At 35.3% G+C, this 20610-nt stretch overlaps 1 protein-coding gene across 1 annotated transcript; it reads right to left on the bottom strand.

The window, feature by feature from the left end:
- Positions 1–6257: 6257 nt before the first annotated feature.
- On the bottom strand, positions 6258–7220 carry LOC101724321 (olfactory receptor 7A17). The gene has a single exon (XM_004870712.1). It carries the CDS (start codon positions 7218–7220, stop codon positions 6258–6260), a length of 963 nt encoding a protein of 320 aa, XP_004870769.1.
- Positions 7221–20610: the final 13390 nt, after the last annotated feature.

Below are 20610 nucleotides of genomic sequence, written 5' to 3'. Positions count from 1 at the left end.
GTCACATTCTGTTATTTCATTGGATCATCTTTCTCTTCCTGCTTAAGAATTTCCACGGCTGCATAGGAATATTTCTCCTTGCAGTGACATAAGCAAAATATCTCACCCTTTAAAAAGTTTGCTCTACATATTAAAGGGGTGATGAGTAAGTGACATATATATCAGTTTATCTCTTTATCAGTTTGTCTTTTATGCTTACAATTCTCTTCTATTCTCATGATAAAGGATGACAAATATAAGGCCTTGAATTCTTGCCTAGTCATGCCCTTGTAGATGGAGACTTGTGATTCAGGTTCACAAATTATTCCTTAAAAATATATGTATTTCTAACTTCTCCCAATTACCTAGAAAAGTATCTCAATTGAAGTCTCTCTTTAACAGACTTATCTGAAATAAATATGAGATCATCATGAGTGCTATCTTCAAATATTAGAAAAAACTCCAAAAGTATGAAGCAGCAGACTATTCTCAATGACTTTGATTTCTGTATAAGTTTTTACTACATAAGCTGACTCCAAATTAAATGGTTTAAGAGAATGCTTCTCATCTCCTGGGTGTCTATATTAGTATTGTATTCTGGTCCTTGCTGATTTTTTCATGAGTCTATATTCAGTGGTGACTCACCTTTGTTTGCTTTATCTAGTCTTGGTTTAATCTTCTCATATTTTGGAACTTGATTAAGGCAGGAAGGTGGAGAGTGGCTATAGTTTGGTCATCTGAGCTCTCCTCCACATGTATTCTCACCCAGCTTCAGGATCTCTTGGACTTGTTCACATTCAGAGGCAGATTTACAAACAAAGAAGCAGAAACATGCCAGACTCCCTTGAAAGACACTCCACATTCTACAATATTATTTTGGCCAAAGTAAATTAAAAAGTCTAAGTTCAACACATCAAATAGTACAGTCCATCTGTGGTAAGAGAACTTATACTCCACTTTTAGAAAATTTATACTATATAGCATAGTATGATTAACTATAGTCCTTATGATGTAAATACATTTGTTATCTAGACTTACACATCCTACATATATGTGTATACCTTTTGAATGCTATCTTTTCATTTTTCTACCTCATTCTCTCCATATAACCATAGTTCTACTCTATGTACGTAGCTCACATTTTTTAGATTTTTCATATAAGATGATGTGATGTTTTTATTTCTATGTCTAGCTTATTCTTTTTTTGGAGTGCGGATCTACACATGTTTTATTTTTCTTTGGTACATGTTAGCAGTTAATAAAGTTTGCATTACCTGGGAGGAGTTGGTATATGTGCATAACACATCCCAATTCCTTTTTATCCCTTTTCCCTCCATTTTCTATCTCTTGATTCCCTTCTCTGAGATAACTCTGTCTCCCTACTTTCTATTCTCTATCTTTTATTTTGCACTTTTTTTTGTACTGGGGATCGAACTTGGGACCTTGTGCGTGTGATCCAGATGGCAGAACCATTGAGCTAAATCCCTAGCCCTTGCACTCTATCTTTACTCTGGGTGTCTCATATAAGACAAACCATGTGATTTTAGGCTTGTGTGTCTGGTTTATTTTATGGTCTCAAGATGGATCCATTTTCCTACATATGACTCAAGTTTTTCCTTCTTAATGGCAGAGTAGTACTCTGCATGTAAATACCACATTTTTATGGCTTTACCTTATTCTGCTGAGCATAATATTCTCCACATTCATATATTTTTTAAAAACAGCAGAATCTTCCCTTTATACACACCATTTTCACAGATTTTCAGTGGTTGATGAGTCATTGGTAGTAGCTCCACTTTTAAAATGTAACTACATTAGTCACCTTTCTATAACTTTAACAGAATACCTGATACTGGATATATATGAGGCATAGAGAGTTTTATTTTAGCTCATGGTTTAGACCTTCAAGTCCAAGATCAGGCTCCTGCATTGGTTTAATATTGTAATATATTATGGTAAGAGCAACTTTCAGAGTAGGTGATCACATCTTGTCATTAAAGGAGAGTGATGTGGCCAGGCTTCATTTGAGAGCATACCTCCAATGACATAAAGACCTCAAAACAGGCCCAGTTCCCAATAGCACCACTCTGAGTATCAAGTCTGTAATTTCTGGGCCTCTGGAAAACACTACAATTACAGCCAAGCCAAGTGAATGATAGTGGCTGTAGTTTACCACAGCAGATGTGTGATTACGGCTTTCAGAATTTCTCCAGAATTGGAGTTTTCTCATATTTGTTTGTTTCTTGCATACTTGGGTAGGGGAAATGGTTGGATAAGATATTCAAGGAGATCTCAGAGCTGAAGGCACATCTTCACTAGTGGGCACAAATCTGCCTTTTAAGAGTTATTGCAAAACTTACCACTTGAACATAGGACTCCTGTATTCGGGTAAGCTGACAATGGAATGGATGGATTAGTTTGACACCAGGTCATCCACTAGCCTCAAGAAAATATCCCTGGAATGAGGTACACTGTAAAGCATTAAAAGTTATTTTCTAAATATATAGAGTTTAAGTTTTTAAAAAATATATTTATTATAGATTTGGCTACTTTAAATGATTTTAGGGAAGGATGAATGGGCCTTTAGAACAAATGATAATCTGAGTGTGATGCCAACTGCTGGCCTCCTCTCTTGTGATAAGTTCATTTTCAGAGAATTGATAATCATTGAGTTCCTTTTGAGGGATCTTTCTTGAGAAGGGAAATTCAGAGATATTTGCCCTGGGTTTTGCTATTTTCAAATGTGCTTATCATGAGTAAATCAATATATCATAGTAATATATTTTGGGATGATATTTCTGAACTCTTCTAATGACTAACTTTGATTAATGAGGAATCTAAGCATAATTTTTGGGAGACAGACTTTGTGGAGATTGGAAGGGGATCTAGTGATGGGGAGAAAAGGAAGAGAGAGGAGAACAACAAGAAAGGGCATCACCAAGATGCTATATGTTTCCATTTTTTTTTCTTTTCTCATAATTTTCCTTAGTTAAATAAGAAAGTGTGGAGGGAGTGAAGGGTGCACTGGTAATGGGGAAAAAATAAGAACCAAGACACATCATGTACAGGTACAAACACCCAATGATAAATGTAAAAGTATTGTATACCTAAAATGTACCAATAAAATAATTTAATCACACAAAAAAAGATGATATATGTACTAACTACCCCCATGAATGTATTTATTATGTCTCTCAAACATATACTAATAAAAATTTTAGAAAAAGATTGAGTAAATGGGGTAAACATAAGATTAAAATTTGTAAATGAACTTGTCATAGCTTCTAAAATGTCATCTGCTGACTTGAAATCTTACCCATGTTATGCTTAACTAGTAATAAGTATTCATAAAAAATCGGGGTCATTTATGTTAGTTAAAATTCTTAAATATTAGGAAGTGTAGTTAATATGGTAGAGTATATGGTTAGCATGCATAAAGCTCCTTCATAAATAGAAAAAGCACTCAAAGTCAAATATTCTAAATATTAATTGTTGAACATACAATATTTATACCTTGGCATCTTACTCTTGTGTGGTATAGAGAAGCTAAATATATTTGGTCTGATACTGCTCATGAAAAAAAGCCTGAGAAAATATATTTCTAAAAATTATGGAATGGTATTAATGTACAAAATTGTGATATAAAACAGTTCACAATACTTATCAGTTTTCATTAGAAATCAAAATTTTATCATTGAGATCTTGGATCCATTTTGAAAATGGATGTGCCTTGAGATCATAATATTAAGTGAAATAAATCAGATACACAAGTTTAAATATTATATAATTTCTCTTATATGAGAAACCTAAAATATAAATAAATTAAAAAACAAAATAAAAGATAACATGGAATAGGGAGATAAATCTCTTGCAAAAGTGAATGGGACAAAAAATTGGATGGGATGGAGAGGAGTGGAGGGGAAGATTGTGAAAATAATTAAGATGTTTTATGTGCATGTGCCAACTCCCCACGCTGAATGTGATCATTATGTACTGCAAACATCTACTAGTAAGAAAAATGTTAATGAAATTAAGATTAACAGGAGTTTAAAGTTGTAAGTAGCATGTGTAATTATAACATTTAGAAATAAGAGAAACAATTGTTCATGTAAGAGTGTTAAGGTATATTTTATAAAGGAAGTTATTAATATGAGAATATGTTTTGCCTAAGAGAGTAATCATTCACTCTGATTCCCAGACATAAAGGCAACATGTAATGGATGACACTGAATTTTATCACTCACGGTCCCTTTAGTGATTGTGACAAAGTTTAGAAAAGGGCATGATATTATTGAGAGTGAGAAAGTATTTAAAGTGTGACAATAATGCAGCCACACAATTCTCTTGCCCCAGGAAGAAAATGAGTCATGAGACACAGTCATCTGTGTTATTGCAATAGCATGGCAGATTTCTGATACCACAAAGATCATAAACAACCCTAGTAAATGTCTTTCTCTACTTATCACCATTCCCTCCCTGGATTGTGTAGCATAAGTGACCAAAACCCAATAAGCAACCTGTGTTATCCTTTTTGATTAATGTAATTGTAACAACAAATTGCCATGACCTTCCTTATTCTTTTTTAAATCTATAAAAACAGCCCTCCCAGATGACATTTCTGAAAACTTTCTGACCAAATGTGAGTCTTCGCTTTTGCTTGAATGAACGTTTTTTCTCATATTCAGGGTTGCTTATCCTGTCTTGCAGGTTAACAAGAGCAATACAAGGAGCTGTATTTCTAGAGAGCACCAGAAGTATTGAAGCAGAAATAAGAATACAATCCAATACTATAAAAAAAAATCTAGCATCCCATCCCATTTGTATGCCAATGAATAAGCTTCTCACACATGGACATCCATCTTTCAAATTTCAACCAGTAGATGTACAGCATGAAAAAGATTTCTTTTTCATAATGTTTTAGTATGTTAAATATATGATTTGAAACTTTGGTTCTTTGTGTTTAGGGTGATTTCTTACTCTAAGACCATATTAGTGAAGCTACTGACTGGTTCAAAATTGTCCCTTGTGTACACTCTACTTGGAAACACATATTTGAGTACAAGAGTTTGCCAGTGACTGCACAGGACCTAAAGCTCACTAAGAGATAATAGGATTCTCATGAGACAACAAAAATCAGTGAGCCCATATAAAGTAAATGACAATGTCGAAGTCTACATTTCAGGAGTAGCAATGAAGGTAATGATATAGAAAATAAAATCTAGACCCTCAGATTTTCTTTTTTAAATATATAAAAACTTTATTTTCTTAGTATGTGTTTATAGTACATAATGTCTACATTTCTTATGGGGAGTTGGTACATGTACAGAACACATTTTAATTCCTTTTCTCATTATGTTTTCCTCCCCAACTTTCATCTTCCTTCATAGATTTTCTTATATTATAAAATTTCATAATTGTCCCTAGGTTTTTCTTCATAGAAGTAGGAAAACTCATGGATACTTCTGAGGGACAAAACTGAAAAACAAAATCATTGGTATGACACATGCTACTTGAGAAGAAATTACTCTTAAGAGATTCGAGGTTTACTCTTTTTTGTTTTATTTCATTTTTTTGAGCTATGTATGCCAGGACAGCATGGGAATTCCATGTATATAAGAGTGCTTCATTTACACTGAATAAGTTTAATTTTGGTAGTATATTTAAGAGATTAATGATGAAGTCTTGCTAAATAAACAATCAAGTAAATAATTTTCCACTGATCCCTGTGGGGAGAAAAAGGATATTCAGATTGTTTTATGATGTAAATGGAAGTTTGCAAATGTTTCTGATGTAATGTTAGGAAAAACACTTGGAAAGATGGAAAGTGGAAAGGAAAAAAGCTATTAAAACTTAGAATAAAAAGCCTAGTACTTGAAAACACTGCTGTATATTTTATGAAGAATGAGAAGAGAGTAGTTTGAATGGTCCTAAGAGAAAAAAAATGATAAGGAGCTGGAAAAGTTAATTATCTTTATTTAATCATTACCTATTTTATCTAGGTTGAATTGTGACATTGTGCCCGTAATTATGTACATTTGCAAGGTGTCAATTAAAAAGAAAAAAAATAATTTAAAGGTATGAAAACACCATAGAATACACCAGGAAGTTAATTGACAAATTATTTTTCTGAAAAAGTAAGTTACTTAAAATAGGTAGAGAAGTTGATATCAAAGAAATGGAAATTGCAGGAAATACAAAGAAGGAGCCAGTTCTACTTCCACAATCTGACCAAAGAATCACAATTCCTGACTCCAAGAAGTTGAACCCTGCAATCACGGTCACTTGTTGAGTCTTAGTGCAACTGGCTCTTTTCTACTTTTACTCCCAAGCAGTCTTTTCAGAGCACTCTTAATGTCCTTATTCCTCAGACTGTAGATGAATGGGTTCAGCATGGGTGTGACTACCAAGTACATCACTGAGGCTGCTGCAGTTGAGTGTGAGTTGTGCACTGTGGCAGAACTAAGGTACACACCTATGCAAGTACAATAGAATAAAGAGACAACTGAGAGGTGAGATGCACAGGTGGAAAATGCTTTATGCCTCCCATGAGCTGAAGAGATTGCACGGATCGAGGAAACTATCTTAGAGTAAGAGTAAAGGATGCCAGCAAGGGGACCAATGGCCAATAAGACAGCTGCAAAATATATCACCACATCATTAAGAAAGGTGTCAGAACAGGCATGATGAACCACCTGATTAAGTTCACAGATAAAGTGTGGGATTTCCAAGTCTGTACAAAAGGACAGCCGTAACACCATTAAGGCTTGTAACAAGGCATGAAGGGCACTGATGACACTGGATACCAGAACCATCGACACACAAAGCTGAGTGTTCACAATGACTGTGTAGTTAAGGGGGTGACAAATGGCCACGAAGCGATCATAGGCCATCACAGCCAGAAGGAAGTCATCTAACCCTGCAAATAGCAATAAAAAGCACATCTGAGTGATGCAGCCTGTGTAGCTAATGGCTTTGCTCTGCATTTGAATGTTCACCAGCATTTTCGGGATGCTTGTGGAGGTGAAACAGATGTCTACAAGGGACAAGATGGAGAGGAAAAAGTACATGGGTGTGTGCAGATGGGAGTCTGAGATGATGGCCAGGATGATGAGCAGATTTCCAATTACAGTGATTAGGTACATGGAGAGGAAAAGTCCAAATACGAGGGGCTGCAGTTCTGTTGCCTCTGAAAATCCCAGAAGAAGAAATTCTATAATTTGTGAGTAATTTCTTGGCTCCATGTGGTGAACATTACTACTAAAAAGGAGAAAAATAAAATGACTAACATTCACATAGGCAGGTACCATTCATACAGTTGAAATGGCACAATTTTTATTTTTTATTTTTATTGTTTTTGGTACTGGGGTTTGAACTCAGGTGCTTGTGCTTGCAGGGCAGATGTGGTGCCACTGAGCTAAATCTCCAGCCCCACAATTTTAAATTTTAATCAAGGAATTTGCTTGTTTATTTTATCTTGGACATTGTTCCTTTTACTAGATTCCTATACTCCATATAATTATGAACATACATCCTCAGCCTTTTCCCTTCTCCTACAGTGTTATAACCACATTTTCCACACAATTAAGGAATATATACTTGGTGCTAACTATGCCTTAGGCCATGCAGAAAATGGTAATAAGGCACTTAAAAATAAAAGACCCTCAAATCTGTCCGGGGGGAAAGAATACAAGCATATAATAAACTAGAAAGATAAGTGCTATAACGAATTAAAAGCTGAGAAGAAAAGCATGGATAGGATCACGGAGGCTATTTTTTTCTGGCAAGAGTAGCAGACAAAGGGATATTTGAATAGAGAACTCAAATTAGACAAGGTATAGTCCCCAAAGTAAATTGGGAATAATGTGTCCCCAGAAGAAGGTTCAGAGAGTGCAAGAACCCTAAGAAAGGTGCTTGTTTCATATGTTTAAGTTTAAAAAGAAGTTTTTATGCCAAAAGGGAATGACTCACAGAGAACAGACTGAGAGGATATCATGGAAAGTGGGGAAGGATGAGGTCTTATTGCTATTGCTGAAATTTCAATATATATAAAGCCCCTCATTCACATGCTGTTCCTCCTGCTTTAGTTTCTCTTCAAACTGAACATAGCTTTCCTTATTTGCATTTGCTCATGAACATGCAAGCATCTGAATTCTGAGTCACACTGAGGAATACATGACCTTAGATACCCCCGCTCTGAGGACAGTTTACTCCTCACAACACAGAAACACACACACATGCATGCAATCACACACACACTCACACACACACATACACACACACACACAGGCAAAAGGTTATACACATACAGAAGTATAGCCTCCTAAATTAGTGTCACTGCCAAGCTTTCCTAAGTCCCAATCATATTGATTAAGAAAAGAAACAATACAAAGGAGGTGAACATCAGATTATGTTTCCTCTAAAAATATCGACAAAATACTCCAACGGCAGATGGCAAAATTCCTACAGATAGGTAAACTTCGTGCTTGATAATCTTGTGACCATTTTGTGCCCTTTATTTAGAGAAACATAAAATAAGACATCTGCTCAATCAACAGAGATAGGGCTAAAATTGACAGAGATGACAAATAATGCATTCAATGACTCCTGAGAGATAGTGATGAAGAGGGACCTTCCTTGACTTTGCAGGCATCCCAACCCTGGTTTTATCTCCCACCTGAGAAGAATGAGTAATGAAGCACCAAAGATCCAAGCTATCTGACCAAGACGAGATGCTTATACAGTGACAGGACTTATAGATTGAACAACCACAAATAAACATGAACAAAAAAAATACTCAAAATTCACAAAAGATACTCAAAGTACAACAGAAGTAGAGAAATTTTAAAGAAGAAATTTTAAAGTCTTTGATAAGTAATATTAAATTCATAACATATGTAATTAGAAAACCAGGTTTTAAATCTTAGCCTTACCAAATATATCAGTTGTTTGAAGTTAAAGACCCAAATGAACTATGCTAAATAGTAGTGTCCTCATTTATATACTGGCAATAGCAATACCCATCCTCATAAAATTATTCACAGACTCAGGCAATGCACACAGATCTTTAGCATGGTTCCTTTTTGTCAAGAAATGAACAGTTATTACCAGTGAGAGAAGTGGTAAACTTTTCTTTCTACCTCTCAAATGTCCTTATTCCTTCCAAGTCCCTCAGTCCCTAGTTAGGAGAATTTATAGAATCTTTGGCTTCACACATGAGGCTTGAATTTCTATAACCACCCGACTGGCTATACCCTCATGAACCTTTCCTCCACTTATACTGATCTCTTTAATTTGAACTTGACTTTCAGCTTCACCACAACATAAGCTTCAATACTCACTCATTTTTCTTTGTTGGGATTTTCAACTACTGATCTATTTGGAATTTTTACCTCTTCTCCATCTGAAAACCTTTACTTACTATTTTAAGAGACCCTTTAGGCCCTTCTTCAAGGATTTACCATTTCCATAGATGAGCAACACTTCCTATATGCATTTAACTGACACCTAGAGATAATAAATGTGTGGATTTTACTTAATTCCATGTATTTCTTGCCCCTAATTGTATCATGATGCATGTAGATATTTCTATACTCTTCACTACTCCCAGCTAGATTAGTTAGGAAGGGGGGCTAGACAAACACATGTTGTATCAACTTAAAAGAAAATGTATAGTTACAGAAATGTTTGATAATAAGTGAAAGCAAAGAAGCAAGGACATGACAACATAGACATGGAGGATATATTCCATATTCCATGATCTGGACCCATTAGGAAGATAGAATGTTATTTGTTATGAATTCAATAGAAGACAATAAATAAAACCCAAAAGAAAATACTAGAACTCATCATACACAGTAATAGGATTATAAAATTGTGTGTTAGGGGTGCACATGTATTTTTGTGTGCATGCATGTTGAATCACAGTGTAAAAGATTTTTCTTATTCAGGGACACATTCAAAAGGTTAGAATCCACTAAATGAAAGGCAAATATATTTTCAGAAGGAGGCAAATTACTGCTAATGCAAAAAAGCAACATAAATGAGGAGTTCAACTAAGGAGCCAAGTCGTTGAGAGAACTGGTAACCAGCAGGTGCTGGAGTCATATCCAGATCTAGAGCCTGTGCATTGCATAAACTTTTCTTGATCCTCCTTCTTCACTATAGCATCCACATCATGTCTCAGATGTGATTATTATTCCTGTATTCACTCAATATTTGTTTGAGCACGTCTTTTTATTTTTTAATTTTTAATTGACATAAGATAAATGAACATGTTTTTGAGACATGCTGAAAACATTATGATACCTAAGTCAAGATAATTAGATGCTCACTTCTTTAAACATTTATTTATGTTTGGAGTTTAGAAGACAGAGAAAGCCCTGTTCTCACTTCTGTTTGTGGTATCTTTTCACTATCCTTGAATTTTTATTTCTTTTTTCACAAATTCTATGGGTACACATTGGTCCTTTCTGTTCCTCATTCAACATGCAAAGTCCTGCCCACACCGTATTGTGAGAAATCACACCCATGACATGACAACCTATCCTGTTTCTTTGATTTTCCTGTATTAAGATATGTTGCATGTGCATTTACTTAATTGTGCTTTGCCTTTTCCATTATAATGTAAGATTAAGTTAAGAAAAGAATATACCTGCAGTTTACTTTTGCAGTTTCATAAAGCTATGCATTTATGTGGAAACAAATTTTTTAAATGAAGAGTATATCAATAAAATAATGCCAGAGTAAATAAACCACAGGTTAAATATAGAGGATCAAAAGCATCCATATTAAATGAAACAAAAAATGAAATTCTGTCACGAAGCAACACAGATAGAACTGAAGGACATTAAGTTAAGTAAAATAATTCAGGCACAGAAATTCAGGACTGCATGTTTTCTCTCAGACATGGAAGCTGAAATAGCTAATCTCACAGAAGTAGAGAGTAATGTAGTGTTCACTAGAGAGTGGGAATGGGAATAGAGAGGAGAGTTAGAGCAAGGGTGGATAATGGGTTCCAAAGTGCAGTTAAACAGGAGGAATAATTTCTAGTGTTTCAAAGCATAGTAGGATAAAATTGTATAGTATACAAAAATTAGTCATGCATTTTATGAAGAACTAGGAGAAGAGATTAATACTCTCAATACAAAGAAATCATAAATGTTCCAGGATAGTATATATGTGTCAAATGATCACATTGTACCCTTTAATGTGTACAATTATGGCCAATTAAAATTCTTCAAAAATAAAAATACACATGCAAAATAAGATGAGAGTGCAACAGATTTATTGCCACTAAGGATATAGGGAGCATTTGAAATGATCTAAAAAGTGGTTGGGGTGGTGCACACAATATGACCAACTAAAAAATCTGACCACAAAATATTAGTAAATTTTCACACATTCTCCCCAAATACATCTATTTATTTAAAAAATAAAACCTAAATGGCAAGTGGCAGAATTGTTGAAAAAGTCCAATTTTCACATTGAAAGAATGCATCAAAAAGAATAAAGACTGCATATCCATTATACAAGAGCAAATATCTTTCACAGACTGTCTGAAATAGGGAAAGGTAATGTCTAAAAATCCTACACATATATTCAATCTCAGGAGTAAGGAAATAATTGCAAATTAAACTTTGCTGTTTTACTCTTTCTCATCTGTCAAATAAAATTTTTTATACAAACACAGTTATTCAGCCTGAGAAAAGTTTGCAAAACTATCACTCATGAACTTTAAAAGTAGTATTTTGAAGTAATTTATTGCCTGGATCTTTTTAATGGCAGAAAACCCATTGAAAAATACCCAATATTTAAAAAGTTAAAATCCTGCTGACTCTCCAACTTACTGAACTTTTCTCCTCCCTTACCTGCAAAATTTGAATTTGATCCAACTTCTCTTGTACCATTTTATTCCTCCTGTACCCTCTAAAGACTTACAATGTGTACTTCCATTGCCATAATTTTTAAAAATTGTCAATAATTATTCCTGCATTCCTGATTCTAACAGATATTTTTCATTTTAGCATATTAATAAATTACTTATGAATTAGTCAACCCAATGAACACAGGAACTGGGTTTGGTTGAACTGGTTCTTGGGTGACCTCATGTTAACATTCTCACCTTTTGTTCTCCCTGAATCTTTCCTAGTGGGTCCCACAGACACCTGGATGGGGTCTCTGAGAGGAAAGTCTTTTTGAGGAACTAAGGCTTCCTCCCTGTGTCGTTGGTGATGGAGACTGAAGCTCTGTGCAGACAAAGAGTGAAGCATGGGTCCCCTAGCCAGGCTTAGGGCTCCAAAAGCTACCACCACATCCTGTCCAGCTCAATTGTACCTCAGAGTAACAACACCAGGGCATCTTATAGCTCCCTATCTCTTCTCATTACACACAATTCCTCTTTTTGCTCCAGCCTCTAAGCACCTGCTTTCCCTGTGGGACATTGGTCTGAGAAGAAAGGAAAATGTTTCTTCTCATTCTGTGTTCCCAAGAGGTAAGGTTAGAAACCAGGTGAATCCAGAACTTATTACTCTTTTTACATGAAACCTTCTGTCTTCCAGAAGCCTAACCTCTTTAGCAATTTTGCCCAATTTTTAGTTAAAATTTTCTCCAAAGTTTGAGGCTCCTGAATTTTCAAGTTTTCTGGGAACTCCGAAGCACAGACTTGTAGAGTAGATGTGGCTCTTGATAATTTCAGAAAATTGCTCTTTCTTTTTTATCGAGGAGGAAAACTTTGTTCATGTGTTACAAAACCTTGGAAAGTTAGTACATTTTGTTTCAAGGTGCTTTTTTTTTTTTTTTTTTACAAAGCCCTCATGAGGCTTAGGCTTGAAGCACAAGTTACAAATTGTTATTTACCCTTTTGTTTCTTAAATATTTGGTAATAATAAGAGATATATTTAGTTGTTTTAGTGCACCACGGATTGAAGTTAGAATTCTTTTTCTGGTGCTGGAGATGAAAATCAGGGCCTCAACCATGCCAGGCAAGCAGTCTACACTGAATTACACCCTCAGCCCTGTGGTTAGAAACTTATAAAGATTGTTTTACTGAATTTCTTCAGAATTTCTTGTATGAAGCCAATTATATTAAGGAATTATTATATACATGCAGGAATGAGGCTCACACAAGTGTTGAATTTTGATTAAAAATCCATCAAGATGTTCCCTCTTTTCATGTTCCATTGAGATGGTCATCCATTAGGAGTGATTGCACCTTTAGGAAACACTTGGCAATATCTGAAGAAAATTTTGGTTGTTACAACTGGTAAGGTGTATAGTAGCTACGTGATTAAAGTCAAGCAGACTGTTCAACATTCTGCACTGTTCAGATCAGCTCATCACAAGTATAATGTAGCACAAATGTCAACAGAGAGAGAGAGAGGAGGTTAAAGAATACTATCCTAGACCAGAACTTCTTTACCTTCAATGTGAATATGAACCACTTGGGATTTTCTTTGAAAGCAGATCATAAATGGCAACTGCAGTGTGGCCCATAACTCACACTCAGTGAGTTTTAATGTTACCAGTGCTGCTCTGTGGACCCTCCCAGAGGTAGAGGCTGGGATGTGGTGTGATGCTGCATGACCATGGAGGTGCAGGAATCTCCTTGAGGCATTAATTCCATTTCCTTCATGCATGTATCCAGTGGTAAGGCTGCAAGATCTCGCCATTTCATTATTGAAAACCAAGGATTTGGTCAAGTGTTCACATTAAGTATAGGCATTTTGAGGCTATTTCCACTAAAAGTGCTTCTGCTTACCTCAGTTCTGATGGTAGGTGGTTAGAGATTAGACTCAGTGTCAGATCCTGTCTAACTAAGTACACTTGTATACATCCCCGGAAAATCATAGTTATAAGCTCTGTTCCTATATGTAAATTTGGAAAATACACTTATTATATGAAGTTTATGTGCCTATTAGTAATGTTTTATTTTATTTTTAAAATTAATTACTTTATTGATAAATTTTACGTATATGTAATGATCATATTTATCATGGGGAATTTGCACCTGTACACAATATATCTTCATTCTTTTTTTTTCTCATTTTCCTCCCCTACCTTCAAGCCCTCTTCCCCTCCTTATTTACAAAAGCTTTGATTCCATTTTACCCTTATTTTCTCTTCCCTTCCTCCCTTTCCCCTTCCCATTTGAATATTTTTTCCTACATTTAGTTCATATTTACACTTTCAGTTTTTCACACCAGAGAAACAATGCCATATTTACACGTGTCCAATTAATTTCACTTAACAGTATGGTATCAAGGTGCATCCATTTACATATAAATGTGTCAAGTTTATCCTCCTTAATGGCTGTGCACTACTCTTTCATATTTTTTTTTAAAAAATCCACATCTTCTTTATCCACTTTTCAATTAACAGACATTTGGGCTGTTTCCATGATTTAGCTGTTAGCAACTCTGCTGCTATAAACATGGGTGTGCATATATCACTGTTGTATGATGCTTTTAATTCTTTTGGGAATAACTAGGTCAAATAGAACCTGTAGTTTTAGTTATTTTTTGTTTTTTGTTTTTGTTTTGTTTGTTTGTTTGTTTTTTGTTACTGTGTATTGAACTTGGGACCTTGTGCTTTCAAGGCAGATGGCAGAACCAGTGAGCTAAATCACCGGCCCTCTATTTTCAGTTTTGAGGAATACCTGCACTGATTTCCACAGTGATTGCACCAATTTACATTCTCACCAACAGTGGAGAAAGGTTCTTTTTTTCCCTCACAGGCCTGCCAGCATTTATTTGTAGATATCTTGAGAACAGCCATTCTTTCTGGAATGAGATGAAACCTCAGGGCTGTTTTAATTTGTATCTTTTGAATGATCAGTGATGTTAAACACTTTTTCATATATTTATTTACTATCTTCTTCAACTGAGAAGTGTCTATGCATCTCAGATGTCCATCTTTGGACTTTTTTTTTAATTTGGGAGGACCTGATATTTTTAAGTTCTTTTTATATTGTAGATATTCATCTTTTGTGTGAGAAACAGCTGGCAAATATTTTTCTCACTCTGTGGATTGCCTCTTCACTTTGTTGGTCATTTATTTTGTTGTGCAAAAGGTTTTTAATAAGATGAGGTATTACTTGTTGATTCTTTGTAATACTGCTTGTGTGATCAGGGTTTTGTTCATAGATTTTCCCTAAACTAATATCTTCAAGAGCTCTACCTATTCACTCTTCCAGCAGATTTAGTGTTTTTGTTTTAATATGTAAATCGTTGATCTATTTCAATTTTAGTTTAGTGCATGGTGAGAGACATGAGTCTAGTTTTAGTTTTTGAGATGTGGAAAGTCAATTTTTGTAGCACTGTTTATTAAAGAGGCTTTCTTCCAGTAAAGGAGTTTGGCACCCTTGTGAAAGAAAAGGTGGCTGTCTGTGTTTGGAGTTGTTTCTGCATCTTTTAGTCTTGTTTAATTGATCGCCAGGTCAGTTTTTTGCCAGGCAGTTTTTTGATCCACCTGCCTTGTCCTTATTGCTCAGAATTGTTTTTGCTATTCTAGGTCTCTTTTGATTCCAAACAAAATTTGGGAATGTGTTCTCTAATTCTGTAAGGTATTTTGATTGGCATTGTATTAAATCTGTTTAACAGTTTTGGGAGTATGACCATTTTCAGTATATTGGTTCTTTCTACCCAAGAGCAAGGGATATATTCCATTTTCTGATATCCTCTTTGATTTCCTTTTTCAGAGTACTGTAGTTGTTAAAGTAAAGGTCATTTCTTTCTTTGTTACATTGATTCCTAAGTATTTCTTTTTATGCTGTTATGAGGGGTGTTAGTTCTATAATTTCTTTCTCAGTGAGTATATTATTTGTGTACAGAAATGTTATTGATTTTTGAGTGTTTACTTTGTGTCCAGCTATGTGACTGAATTTGGTTATTAAATGCACAAGGTTTTTGGTAGAGTTTCTGGGGCCTGCTATGTAGTGTCCTGTCAGCTATCAATAATGAAAACTCAAATTCTTCCTTTCATATCCTTATTGCTTTTATTTTTTTCACTTGTCTAATTGCTCTAGCTAATGTTTTCAAAACCATGTTGAATAGGAGTGATGACAGCAGACATCCTTGTATTGTTCCTGATTGTAGAGTGAAAGCTTTCAATCTTTTGAAAATTCTTTTATTGGTACATTTTAGGTATACAACACAATTACATCTTTCATTGGGAACTTGTACCTTTACATGAGGCATCTTGGTGCTTATTTTTTTCCCCATTCCTGGCCATTCCTTCACCCGCTCCACCCTTCCCTATTTACAAAGACTTTTTTTCCATTTTTTTCATTTCTCATCATTTTTCCTTTCCCTTTTTTCCTTTTCCCATGCCCCTCCCACTACCCCTACACCATTGGACATTTTCTTCCTATTTTGCATTATCAATTATTCATTCTAATCATTGGTACATGTTAGGTATACAATATAATGACATTCATCATTGGAAATTTGCACCTTTACATAATCTCTCTTGGTTCTTATTTTTCACCCTTGCCCAGCCCTCCCTTCAGCCTCTCCATTCCTCCCTATTTACAAGATTTTGTTGCTATTGTTTCTATTTTCTCATATTAATTCCATACCCTTCTTTCCTTTCCCCTACCCCTCCTACTTCCTTCCCCTTTGCTCTTTTTCTTCCTATTCCACATTACCTATTATACAATTTAGTCCTTATTTACACTTTCAGTTTCTCACACCAGAGAAACTATTTGGTATTTATACATGTGTGTCCTATTTATTTCACTTAAGAGTATTGCCTCAATGTTCATCCATTTAGCTATAAATGTCTCTAATTTCTCATTTTTTATGGCTGAGTAGTACTCAATTTTATAAAAAAAACCCCCACATTTTCTTTAGTCTCCAGTTGATGGGCATTTGGGCTGTTTCCAAATTTTTTCTATCACAAACTGTGCTGCTATGAACATGGGTGCACATATATCACTGTGGTGTGATTCTTTTAATTATTTGGGGAAGAACCCCAGCAGAGGAATAGTGGCATCAAATGAGACTTCCAGTCCTAGTTCTTTGAGTTATCTCCATACTGATTTCCACAGTGCTTGCACCAGTCTACACTCACACCAGCAGTGAAGCAGGGTTCCTCTTTCCCCACAGCCCTGTCAGAATTTGTTATTGGTTGATTTCATGATAGCACACATTCTTTCTGCTGTGAGGTGGAATCTCAGAGTTCTTTTCATTTCCATCTCTCAAATGACAAGTGATGTTGAACATTTTTTCATGTATTTATTTGCTATTTCTACTTCTTTGTCTGAGAAATGTCTGTTCATTTCAGATGCCCATTTTTGGATTGGGTCTTTAAATTTGGGAGGTCTGATCTTTTTAAGTTCTTTACAGATTCGAGATAGTTGACTTTTTTCTGAGGAAAATCAGGTGAAGATTTTTTCCCACATTGTGCGTTGTCTCTTCCTTTGCTGGTGGTTTCTCTTGCTGTGCAGAAGCTTTTAAGTAAGAAGAGATCCTACTTGTTGATACTTTGTGCTAGATCACAGGCAACTGAGGTTTTGTTCATAAAATCTTTTCCTACACCGATGTCTTCAAGGGTTCTACCTAACCTCTGTTCCAACTGATTCAGTGTTTCTATTTTAATATTTAGATCTTTAATCCATTTTGATTTTAGTTTAGTGCATGGTGAGAGACATAGGTCTAGTTTTAATCTTTGGCAAGTTGAAGCCCAATTTTTTCAGCACCATTTATTAAAGAGGCTATCTTTCCTCCAGTGAGGGTGTTTGGCTCCTTTATTGAAGATACGATGGCCGAGTATGTCTGGAATTGTTTCTGCATCTTCTAATCTGTTCCACTGGTCCTCAGGTCTGTTTCTTTGCCAGTACCATGCTGTTTTTATCACACCAGCTTTGTAGTATAGTTGCAGGTTGGGGATTGTGATATCCCCTGCCATGTCTCTGTTACCTAGAATTGCTTTTGCTATTCTGGGTCTCTTCTTGCTCTAAATGAATTTTTGGATTGTTATCTCAAGGTCCGTGAAGTATGCTGCTGGGATCTTAATTTTAATTGCACTGAATCTTTACAGTAGCTTTGGAAGTATGGCAATTTTCACTATATTAATCCTTCCTACCCAGGAGTAGGGGATGTCTGTCCATTTTCTGATATCATCTTCAATCTCTCTTTTCAGAGTGCTATAATTTTCAGAGAACAAGTCTTTGATTTCTTTCATTAGGTTGATTCCTAAGTATTTCAGTTTTTTGGATGCTATTGTGAAAGGAATTGTTTGCTGTATTTCTCTCTCAGTGAGTCTGTCATTCATGTAGAGGAAAGCTATTGATTTTTGTGTGCTGACTTTGTAACCAGCTACTTGACTGAATTTGGTTATTAAGTCTAGAAGACTTCTGGTGGAGTTCTTGAGGCCTTCTATATAGAGTATCATGTCATCTGCAAATAATGACAATTTGACTTCTTCATTTCCTATCTTTATTCCTTTTATTTCTTTCTCTTGTCTAATTGCTGTGGCTAGTGTGTCCAAAACTATATTGAACAAAAGTGGTGACAGTGGACAACCTGGTCTTGTTCCTCATTTTAGTGTGAAGGATTTCAGTTTTTGACCATTTAATATGGTATTGGCTGTTGGTTTTTCATAGATGGCTTTTATCAGTTTGAGGTAGAGACAATCTATTCCAATTTTTTGTAGGTTTTTTATCATAAATTCATGTTGTATTTTGTCAAATGTTTTGTCTGCGTCTATGGAGATAATCATATGGTTTTTGTACTTGGCTCTATTGATATAGTGCATTACATTGATTGATTTGAGTATGTTGAGCCAGCCCTGCATCCGTGGGATGAATCCCACTTGATCAGGGTATATGACCTTCTTGATTCTCTTCTGCATTCTATTTGCCAGGTTCTTATTATGGATTTTTGCAACTATGTTCATTAGTGAGCTTGGCCTATAATTCTCCTTTTCGGTTGGGTCTTTCACTGCTTTGGTAATCAAGGTGATGCTTGCTTCCAGGAATGAATTTGGGAGTATTGCTTCCCTTTCAATTTCATTGAAGAGTTTAAACAGTAGTGGCAGCAGTTCCTCTCTACATGTTTTGTAGAATTCAGCAGTGAAGCCATCAGGGCCCAGGCTTTTCTTAGTTGATAAGTTTTTAATTATGTTTTCAATTTCATTGGTTGATATTGGGTTGTTTAGAATTTTTAGGTCTTCTTTGTTCAACTTTGATAATTCAAATGTATCTAGGAATCTGTCCATTTCTTCTGTGTTTTCCTTCTTATTGGTGTATAGGTTTGGAAGTAGGTACTGATGATCCTCTGGATTTCTGCTAGGTCTGTTTTATTTTCACCCTTTTCATTCCTAATTGCATGGATTTGGGCCTTTTCTTTCCTTTTTTGGATAAGGATGGCTAAGGGTTTCTCAATTTTGTTGATTCTTTTGAAGAACCAACTCTTCACTTCATTAATTTTTTTGTATCGTTCTATTAATCTCCATTGCATTGATTTCTTCTCCGATCTTTATAACTTCCTCCCTTGTATGAGCTTTGGGGTTGTCCTGCTCTTTTTCTAGAAGCTTGAGGTTCAGGATCAGATTGTTTAATTGGGCTCATTCTGTTTACCTAATATGTGTATTCACTGCTATGAATTTCCCTTGTACGTCTGCTTTCATTGTGTCCCATAGATTCTGATATGTTGTATTGTCTTTGTCATTTATTTGAAGGAACTGTCTGATTTCTTCTTTAATTTACTCTGTGACCCATTGGTTATTCAGAAGTGTGTTGTTCAATTTCCACGAGTTTATGAAATTTTTCGAGTTTCTTTTGCTATGGATCTCCAATTTCATCGCACTATGGTCAGATAATATACAGGGGATAAGTTCAATTCCTTTGCACTTACTTAAACATATTCTATGTGTGTGTATGTGGTGTATTTTTGAGAATGACCCATGTGCAGCTGAGAAGAATGTGTATTCTGATTTTGTGGGGTTCAACACTCTGTAAAACATCTTTTAAGTGCATTTGTTCAAGAGTTCAACTGATTTCTACTATTTCATTACTTATTTTTTGTCTAGTTGATCTATCTATTTGTGACAGTGAGGTGTTGAGGTCCCCCCTACAATTATATTAGTGCATATATGACTTTACATGTCTGTTAGTATTTGTTTTACATAGTTGGGCACACTAGTGTTTGGTGCATAGATATTTATGACTGTCATCTCTTCCTCTTGTATTGTTCCCTTTACAAGGATGTAGTGTTCTTCTTTGTCTCTCTTAATCAATGTTGGTTTGAAATCTACTTGATCTGCAAAGTGAATAGATACTCCTCCTTTCTGGGGGGGTTTAAATCACATGGAGTATTGTGTTCCACCCTTTAACTTTCATTCTGTGAGTTTCATTTTGAATTAAATGTGTTTCTTGTATGCAGCATATTGTTGGATTTTGCTTCTTGACTCATTCTGCCAGTCTATTTCTTTTGATTTTTGAATTGAGACCATTAACATTGATGGTTATAAGTGAAACATATTGACTTAACTTTGCCATGACTTTTTCTTTTTGTTGCTTTCTCTCCCTTTGCATTCAATTTCTTGTCGTGCCAGATGGGTTCATTCTCCTTTGCTTCCTGGGGTTGTGATCCTCAATGTCTGTTCCTAGGATATTGTGTAAAATTCTTTGGA

This window comes from Heterocephalus glaber, unplaced genomic scaffold (genome assembly GCF_053883595.1).
Source record: "Heterocephalus glaber isolate CG9 unplaced genomic scaffold, H.glaber_assembly_v1.0 deba00001532, whole genome shotgun sequence".
Taxonomy (NCBI): Eukaryota; Metazoa; Chordata; class Mammalia; order Rodentia; family Bathyergidae; genus Heterocephalus; species Heterocephalus glaber.
This window is presented reverse-complemented; position numbering and strand designations above follow the sequence as displayed.

Excerpts from the sequence above, each read along its gene's own strand:
- LOC101724321 (XM_004870712.1), bottom strand. The coding sequence starts at position 7,220 with ATGGAGCCAAGAAATTACTCACAAATTATAGAATTTCTTCTTCTGGGA.